At 42.3% G+C, this 10,259-nt stretch overlaps 1 protein-coding gene across 1 annotated transcript; it reads right to left on the bottom strand.

The window, feature by feature from the left end:
• Positions 1–1,939: 1,939 nt before the first annotated feature.
• asb1 (ankyrin repeat and SOCS box containing 1) lies at positions 1,940–8,384 on the bottom strand. The gene is made up of 5 exons (XM_056390145.1): positions 8,089–8,384; positions 7,114–7,252; positions 6,042–6,344; positions 4,952–5,334; positions 1,940–3,757 (listed from the first exon to the last, which is right to left on the bottom strand). The coding sequence occupies exons 1-5, from the start codon at positions 8,189–8,191 to the stop codon at positions 3,627–3,629; spliced, it is 1,059 nt and encodes a 352-aa protein (XP_056246120.1). The 5' UTR covers positions 8,192–8,384; the 3' UTR covers positions 1,940–3,626.
• Between the last annotated feature and the right edge of the window lie 1,875 nt (positions 8,385–10,259).

The raw sequence follows: 10,259 nt of genomic DNA, 5'->3' as shown, positions 1-10,259 counted from the left end.
TTGGATTGAGAGCCCTCATCTCTCCCTGCTGATGTGCCCCCTGCTGCTTCCACTTGGGGTTCCCAGGCTCTGCATTTTCCACGGGGCCAGTTGGGTTTTCACCAAAATGTGGTTTTCTCAACCATCATGACATCTTGGCTCATTTATCAGCTTCACAGCAATAATAAATGTCCTCATCTAGAGCTTCAACAAGATTCTATGTTATTTTATTACTTCCTCTGGAGGATGTCACATGTTCTGGGACAATAAGGAGAATCAGACAGCAGTAAGGCACCAGGCATACGAGAGGAAATAGACATTTTGTCCTATCAATCAATTTAGTTATTAACTTAGTTAGTTAGCGTTAGTGAGTGGTTGGCAAGCGCAATATCAGCTGGATTACAAGATGACTATGAATCTACAGCCATGCTAGTGGTTCTGTGAGACACAGCAGCGCTTTGAGCACAATGCTAAAATCTGCATGCTAACATGTCAACAGTGATAATATCAATATGCTGATGTTAACCAGGGAGGTATAATGTTCACCATGGTCACCATCTTAGTTTACTATAGCATGCTAGTGTTTGCTAATTATCACTAAACACAAAGTACAGCTGAGGCTGATGGGGCCTGGGTATTTGTACCAGATTACATGGCAATCTATCCAATCACTGGTGAGACATTTCATGATGAACCCAAAATATCAACCTTTATGGTCGCAATGATTGCACAAAATGTCTGAAATCCATCCAGTAGTTGTCGAAATATTTCAGTCTGGACTGAAATGGTGACCTGCTTACCATCAGACCGACATTGCCAACCCTGGAGCGGTGCTGCCAGTGTGACTAAAAAACACATGTAGGCCTACATAGAATTTACACATGGCTATGAAAAATATTAATCACATTTTATTTCATTGCTTATACTGGGACTTCCCTTCTCACTTGTCTTAGCAATGTTTCCTTGGATCAATTGAAAGTGGTCCAGAATGCTGCTGCAATGTTTTTGTCCAAGTCCTCTAAAAGGTCAGATTAGCATGTGTTGGTTGTTCCTCATTTCAGGCTTAAAACTAAAGGAGATGGCTTTTGAAAATGGCTCTTACATTGTGTCCTTTTTCTGTATTTTATGTCTTGTCTTTTCTTGTGAAGCATTTTGTGATGTCTCAGGGCCATATCAATAAACTTAATTCATGTGTTTGCTTAGGATGCCATGTTGCTTGTTCAGGACCTGTTGCATAATAAATGACAAAGTGCCATCAGGAAAAAGCAGCTGTCTTTTATGTTGTTTCTGCAAAAGGGTCTTGTACAATGAAAAAACCTTGACCTTGAGATCCTATTCATGAAAAATTCAAAGTTATTTTTAAATATTCAGAAAGGCCACTCTGCTCACCTTTACTGTGCCTGTTTTATTTAGACACCAAGAGAGGAGAAACACATTTTTGGAAACAGAAAGGAAAGCTCTGTTGGGATTCCATCCTCGGTCCAATTGGCAGCTGATGTGTGGATCCAGCATCAGGGCACATTAATCACTTAACTATCCCATGGTATGAACCTGTTAAAGGGAGACATAATGTACTGTATCTGAGGAGATTTCCCCCTTAAGAGCTGATAAACTAATAAAACTATAGTTTGCTGATGCTTTGCTGGATCAAGAGCCTGCACCATCTGCACGTTATGTTGCCCTGATACAGACAGAGGGGGGACTTTGTCTCACTGGATTTAACCAAACCTGAACTCCAGAGATTCTGTCAATGACATTGCCTGGGATATTTTGGACTAAAGCAGATCTGGAAGGGGCTGAGAGGAAAGGAAAGGGGAAAGAATAATGTGCTCATGTTCACTCCAGGAGATGGCTAACAGAACAGGAAGCATGGAAAGTGACCTTGCTTTTGAATAATCTCGCTGTTTTGATGTGGTGCGGGAGTTTTTAATTGATTAAAAAACAACCAGGAGAGAACACATACTGTAAGTATTTACATTTACTGTAAGCAAATAAGGACATTTCAACAGGTTGAACAGTAAAAATATATAAGAAAAAAAGCTGTGCAACAGATTGCACAATAGAGAACAGACTCACGGAGAGGGCACCTTTCTAACTGATAAATACAAACTTGGTCTATTCATCATGAATAGATTTCATTCACTTTTCAACAGATTGTGAGCATTACAGAGAAAGTTCCCTTAAATGTGCTATAACAGTGTAAGTTTCCTACAAAGTCTCCTTTGTTGTTTTTGATGTTAACACGTACATTAACAGTTCTAACTTGCTGCTTTTGTCTTAGTCAGGATCCAGGACCTTAAAGGTGGGGTAGGCAGAACTCTAGAAAAAAAAACAAAAAAAAACAAAAGACAAAAACCCAGAATTTGAAAATACAGCCACCCTCCACGTATACATGCGTTTCATACACACAAGCAACACAGTGGTAGCCGTGAGCCTTAGGATACGGTTAGCAGAAGGCTAAACTATTAGCAACATTCGACATAGCCACTCATCATTTGCTTTCATGGTAAATCTACCTTCACAACCAACCACTACCACACATTTAGATATTACAGGAAAATGAAGCTACCAGCCTGTTACCTATCCTGGAGAAGTACAGCAAGGTCTCTCCCTCTCTGAAACGCTTCACTGATATTGACACATATCTATCTGAAGGGATATGCACATGCATTTGCATTTGTAAAACAGGAACTCTCTCTGAGAAGACCTGTGATTGGCCAAAGTCTCAGGTCACGGGCTAGATTTCCTAAGGCCTGAAACCCGAACCAAGAGGAGATGCAGACAAATAGTTTGCCCTCACATCTCTTGAGTTACAATATACTGAAATTCAATTTTTGCCCATTGACGCCAGAAAATTACTGCCCACCCCAGTTTTAAATTGCTCCTTTTACGGCTTTAATAATAAATCTTCACATTTTATTATTTAGGTTTATCGTTAGTAATTCTGGTTTGATCAATCTTGAGGCCATTTTTCCAAAACTCAATGTTAAGGCACACGGCTAAATAACAATCTATCACAACCCAGCATTCAATGTAAACAGAGCAGAGCCTCATCTGTGTGGTTAATGCATCCAAAGAAGTAGAATTAAAATAGCAACAAACTGCGGTACAAACTTAGGAATTCTGGGTTGCACATTTTGCCATCCACTCTGGCTGAGAGTTGGTAAAAGGCTTAAAATTCAGCTTTACATAAAACATATAAATGAGCAATCCAAGGAGCTGGATCTGAATACTGTTCCTCTGCCTCTGAATGAGTCATTTACTACATGGCGTGTTTTTATAGCAAATAAAATGAGATTCTCACTGTGGCTGTTAAGCTGAAACATGCTACTTGATTAGGACCAGGACATATCCTGGCGATTTGGGAAGTCACAAGGCAATCATCTACGATATACATGTAGTTTCCACAAGTCAGGACACATTAAAGCTTCTCTCATAAGTTAAGAAGCATTTCCATAAATTATTACCGGAAGATAGAAGTCTTACAGAATTGTTGACTTTAAAGTGCTTAATAAGTGTTTATTATTAGAAAATAATAAGCAATTAGCAAATTTGGTTCACTATCGTGGGGCCTGTGAGTGAGATTGACTGAGGTCTTTTGGATCGGGTCGGATGAGCTCTGTAGAAGATGAGAAGGTGGGTGGTTGTCAGTTCTGGTGAAGCAGGAAGTTCTTGATGGGCTCTGGTAGAGGTAATGAGGGTATGTGGTTTAGACGATGTTTCCCCATCGCTTTGCGGATCCTGATGCGACACAAGTGTGTCAGCCTACGAGGGCATCCTGACAAGAGAGAAAGCAGAGGAAGAATCTCCTTAGCAGCTGCGACAGAGGAGCAGGCTCAGGTAGGCCATGATAACACGGTATCACTTAATTGACTCAGTTTTTCCTTTGTCAGCCGTGTTGTTGGTGGTATCAGCTCCTCAGCTTGTATAGTCTTAGCAACGGTGAGAAATAATGAACTCTATAATGTATGAAATAATCTTACTCATGAAGTTTCAAATTGAGAAACAGTGTTACTTTTACTATGAGTTACTATGAAAATGTATTTGAGTTGAAATCCTAAAACCAAATGGCAATGAACTGGGAAAGTCTTTGAACAGCTACTGACAATGTGGCGATAGGGCCTTTTTCACAGCAAACATGTCCCCATCAGTTACAACAGTGTGACAGCCAGCCAACATTCACAATAGCACCTCTGTGTCTGATATGACTCCCTTCTTCACTCATTCGCTACCCCCTGTATAATAAACACTCAGCAGTTTACTCTATGATGGGCAGTTAATTCAGATTTTGGACATGTATTATTGAATGCAATATACAGTATATATATAATGGAGACTCATCCCATTTCTTTTGAGTTACGACATAAATTTACACACAGAATCCAGACACTAAAATAAAATGGCTGACATTAATCACTGGGCACAACAGTGTATAGTAAAGAGGGAGTAAGTTTGGATGCAGCCCAGGACCGTGAAACTGAAGCAGCTAAATGGAACTCAGCCATTATTCATTTAATTATTTATCGTTTAGTGGCTAGAAAGCTGTGGATGAACAGTTCCTAGGTGTGAATGTTAAGTGGGGCATCACTCAGACAGATTATTTCCTCTGTGCAGTGGCAGAGTGAGACTCAATATCGCCACAGGAGTCAGAAAATGAAGGGGGGCCCACTGATGTACGGTGGTCTAAAGATGGACGGAGGGTGCTGCTGGCTGCTGACTAACCTGTTGCATAGGCAGTCAAGGGAACTGCATTTAGGGCCACTATGCTCAAAAATTCTACTTTTATTAATGAATTTATTTAAAAGCTGTTTAAAAGCTGTTAAAAATGCTTTACTGTATAGTGGAGAGGAGACATTATGGGGTGGTTGAAAAGCAAGAATAATACTGTCAGGAACTTACTGTATCTGTCCTCACTGATGATTGCATACTCACAGATTTTTTTTTTCCCATACATTATTTTTTTTTTACTCACTCCTCGCCTCCAGGAAGACCCTGAGCGCCTCGGGATCCACCTTCCTACGGTTGGGAGCCTCCAGCTCTGACTCATCCCAGGGAACAAGAGCCGGGTTGGCCCCGTGGTCCAGCAGCAGGTGGATGAAGGCTTCCTCACATCCATGACGCAGCACCGCATCCAGCAGGCAGGAAGCCAGGCCGCGGGTCAGGGCCTCGTGGCAGACAGGCCCGGTGTAGTTGAAGTCAGGCTGCGCGCCGGCCTGGAGCAACAGCTGGAAACAGTGGAGGTGGTGGTAGGCAGCGCTGATGTAGAGAGGACACACTACCAAAGTGTTGAGGGTGCGGGCACTTAAGAGGAGCCGGGGACCCAGCTGGTGGTCCATGTCTACATCAGCATTGAACCTGGACAGAGAGAGAACCATGGATACAGTTTCACTTCCTTTTTAAAACCTTGATGCCTCCTGGAGAAAACATACTGGTTGATTGAAGAGAAAATGATCTTGAAATAAATACTTTAGAGGGCATTTTTCATTACAAGTTGGTGTTTGTGGCAAGAGCCAATATACTGTACAAATGAGTTACGTGTCTTGATTAAAAAAAAACATTAAAAAGTGGGTAAAATTGACATTGTATGTCCCCTCTTGTCAAATATTCAGCATCAATCTGATTACTGTCCTCTGTGGGCTGCTGATGTTGACTGAAAAGATTTGTTATTGTGCATTCTTTTTTTAAGCCAGGAAATGACCTAACTTCTGCCTGGAGCAATGGAAAACCTTGCATCACACAGCTAGCAGCAGATCAAATGCTGACCTTTACATAATCCACTGCATAAACCATTAAAAAAAATATATATAGTAAAAAAGAAAATAGGATGGGATGGTTTGGCATGGAGAGCACCAGCCTTCTCAGTAAGAGCTGTCATGAGTTTCTTTCAGTAGTGCGACAGAAGATAAAACAAATCTGATTGATATAAATCACATACTTTCCAGTTGACTGTGTGAAACTACTCAAGCAACCCATTTATGAGAAGTAACAAACTTCCATTTAAAAGTGCTTGTTTAACACAGCCGCTGATCACCAGTCCAGTACAGCCGGCTCCCTAACCTCACCTGATGAGCTCCCGCAGTACGTCCAGCCGCCCCACCCGTGCAGCGTGGTACAGGGGGGTGCTGCGGTGGTGTCGGCTTCCGTTGGGATCAGCCCCGGCTTCAAGGAGGATCCGGACACACTCCAGGTGACCGTTGACCACGGCTACGTAGAGGGCTGTCTGGCCTTTGACATCAACTAGGTCCACCTCGGCTCCCTGTCCGATCAGATAGGCCACGCAGGCAGCGTGTCCTGCTGTGGCTGCGATCCGCAGAGGGGTGCAGGGCAGACAGCCACAGCACCACACAGACTTCTCATTGATACGCCTGGCACCAAGGGGAGGAAGGGAGTGGTTATTAGCTGTAGCATTGGATCCAGAAATTTTCTATGATTTTTTTTTTTTTTTTTTTTATAAAATGACCAGACAAAACACAGACAAAAGCAATACCAAAATCTTAAAAATATCATTGCTGTGCAGTCAGTACATATAAAATACTTACTAAAACTACCAGCTAAAATAAACTGCCTTCAGCACTACTGCTTCAGCCGTGTTGGGACAGGCAGAGCAGGGCAGGGCAAACCCAGTGAGGTAAAGCTATCTGACTGGATTAACAGCATGTTGGAAACCATGTGGAAGAGAGATGAGCTAGTGTAATGTGCTGGCTGGGTGTGTGGAGATTGGAAACAATTATGACCTGTGCATACAGCCACTGTTTGTATGGGGTTTAATGTGAGTGCCGTACTGGGCTCATCCAGACTCTGACTCTGCATCACAGGTTCTAGAATCCTTGATGTGGATGGTAGGATGCCACTAACTCAAGTGAAGTGTTTGTGTTTGATTTGAGCTGCAGACACCGACTAAAAGCAGTGAGGACCCAACTGACAGAGTAAGGTGATCGACACAGAATATAACCCACGCGGCACAGAAACCTCAAACAACTTAGTGCCACACATGAACACTCTGGATAAAAAGCTGCCACTTCTGCAGTACCACTGATCACACAATGAGCCCCCAAAGGGGACAAACCCCCTGAGGTCTGTATCTCTTTGTCTACCTAAGGTCCCATCCCTTCATCGGATACTCTTCTGCCTCACCGTCTGAAGTCGTCTTCTTGCAGCAGGTTCCTCAGCGTGTCCAAATCTCCCACATAGGCTGCATTGTGGAGCCGCATGTCGTCCTGCTCCAGAGGCTTGTCGCAGAACTGCTCCTGAAGCCATTCCTTCAGGTTACGGCCTGGTGAGGACACAGATTTAGGAATAGTAATTGCCATTAACATTTTTAATAACGCCTGTGCTTTTTTAAACAGGAACAAAGATTCAAAAAATGACTTGTGCAGAAAGCAACGACTCATCCTTAAAGAAGCTGATGTCTGCTACATTATTGTTTTCCATTTAATGCCTCTAAACTGATACTCCAGCTGCCTCAGCAGAGATCCCCTAAGTGTTGTCAAGTTACAGAGTGCATAAACAAAATCACATTAGGCCTGGATGCTGGTCGAGGATCCTGCAATTGAGGACTATTCTCACTGCATATTATTGTGTTACATAACTGTGAGTGTCCCTGCTGAATGTAGGAAGAAGCAGTAATTCTGGAGTGAATTTATCCCTCATGTTTCTACGAAGCTCCTGGATTCTGCTGCTGGCAGTCCCTGGGCTCCTACTGGGTCCCACGAATAGACAGGAGCTGTACACAGTAACCAAGCAGCTCCTCGTGTGATTGTTGCAGGGCTATAGTGTAAAGTTGCATTATATTTTGCAGTTGTTCCTACTATTGTCTCCATGCTTTGAAAAACAACACATTCAATGGACCACTTCTTGGTTAAAATCAATCAATTATGACTCTATAATTTGTTTAAAAATCAAATGAGGTGCTGGAGAGACTGGGACCATGTTACACCTCTGGAACTTGAGATATACATGTATACTGGATCTACTGGCCACACCTTATTACACCTCATGTAACATTGTTGCTGTGCTCTGGATTTCTATCTGCTGTCCTCGTCCACACTGTGCAGCCTTTGTGAGGACTGATGACTCATCGTTGTTGACAGTTCACTCAGACACAGTTACCTGCAGCAGTAGCACTGGGCAGATCAGAAACTGTGATGAGCGGAGGGAAATTGATACTGGGCGGGTCGTCACCATCAGCCTGTGCCTCTGGACCGTCGGCCATGCTCCTGAAATGTCACACCGTCCACCTGAAACTGGTGCTCCGGCTGCAGACCGACACCGTTTCGGGGAAACGCGACGATCCAGAAAAGGATGAATCAAAATAAACAAACGTGACTGTGTTGACGACGGCGTCTGCGTCTGCGTCTGCCCCGCCCACTGCGCTACTTCCTGACTGCGACCAGCTGGACGGATTTAAAGGGGAAACGCCGCTTTTAAAGCCTGAGTCTGAACTGACGCACAGTTCAACAGTTTTGTGGTTGTTAACACCTGGTAAAAGACAGAAATATGACAAAAGAATGTATTATTACTGAAAATGTAATATTTAGATTTTTGATGTTTATAACATCATGTTAATCATTATTTTTTGTGACTTTTATTTTGATGTTGTGTCTCAGTCTTGTCCACCTGAATACAATTTTGATGGAAAAATACTATAAAAAATTATATGTTTTGATGGCCAAAGGGAAGTCTTTTTTTTCCTCCCGATGCTACAACCCTCAATAAAAAATACAGATGGTCTCACTCAGTGACCTCAGTCCTAATCCTAATAGTAATAACATGCAGTAAGAGGTTATAGGTAATTGTAATTTAAAAACTGATAAGCACAGACAGAAAAAAAAACTAGAATATTACATAATTTAGAGAAAGTTGCGCTCAAAATACCTATTTTAACTCTGTGGCACAATATGATAAGTGTGTGAATATGTGATACTTGAATCAAGCCCTCCTCCTGGGAGGTTATGTTTGAGTCATGAACCCTTTTTGTATTTTGACCTCTAAGGAAGAAGTTTGGACTTAGCTCCTACATACTGTGTTTCTAAGCTGCTGCTTGCATGAAGACAGTCTGTGTATAGTGTATACCTATAATTAAGTTTAAACCGTCTTTTAGCTGTGGTGAGTCATTTTTTTTTTGGGGGGGGGGGTAATGTACACCAGAGAGGCATGCAGCCATGGATCTATGCTGCCGGATGACAGATGAATCATAGACACTGAGGGCCTGGTGGTGCTCTAAAAATAAATGGACAGGTCAGCAGTGCCATGTGTCCCCATGTGAACACGTTGCCTACAGACCAGCTTGGAAAACACAAGATTGTCTAATGCTGGAGCAGGAAATACACACAATAAATTCCATCTTCGTTGTATCGAGAGAATAGATCCCAGTTCAGTGAAGAGTGATTTGCATGTGTAATTTTGAGAGACTAAGTATTACTCATTGTATATTTGTAGCCGGATTAAGACCTGACAATACAATATGCAGCTTAGCTGACTGACTGCAACACTCAATAATGACCATGTAATAATTTAATTAAAGGAGAAACTCTGGTGATGTGTTTTATCCACACAAAGTGTAATTAATTTTCAAGATTCAAGTCACACTCATGAATGGACCTTTCACTTTGGCCTAGCGTGAGGATTAGTGGTTGACTGCAGAACACAAAGGTGAAAGTCAAAGGTGTAGTCATTAATTAGCTGCATGAACTACTGTGAAATTCAAAGGCCAAAAGCAACTGAGCTTTTTTAATAATATAGAGGCAGTGAGGACCTAAGTCACTTCTTCTTTGTGGAACCCCGTGGTTAGAAGGTAAATGCAGATGAATAATAGAGGACTGTGCTAAAGTCCTTTCTTGATCCATCTGTTGAAACTGGGGCCAGCGTCTTTGCTGGGAAGCAGGTGTCCATGCACTTCTGCAAGGGGCCTTCAGCTAAATCTCCAACTTGCATCACAAATGCTCTGTCCAAATCTCGCTTAATAGCTGTTTAAAGGGGACTAATACGTTTTGTGTGTGTCTTGCAGCTGTTTCGTGGCTTGCCAGGGAAACGTTGCTGCTAATGTTACTTGAGAGCCTTATAGAAGAAAGTTAAATGTTTTACTTCTGTTCTGTCGGACTGGGCTTCAAAAGAAACGAGTCTCCTTGAGAGTGTGACTTGGCTGCACCAGACGCCACAAGGATATTACATGAAGTTGTCAAAATCACAAAACAGGGTGATTCATCATTTTGCTCATAATGTAACTCAAGCAATGCAGACCTTTCATTAAGTTTCCATTATGAGGCTGACTTGACTGAGTC

Source organism: Seriola aureovittata, chromosome 11 (assembly GCF_021018895.1).
Source record: "Seriola aureovittata isolate HTS-2021-v1 ecotype China chromosome 11, ASM2101889v1, whole genome shotgun sequence".
Taxonomy (NCBI): domain Eukaryota; kingdom Metazoa; phylum Chordata; class Actinopteri; order Carangiformes; family Carangidae; genus Seriola; species Seriola aureovittata.
This window is presented reverse-complemented; position numbering and strand designations above follow the sequence as displayed.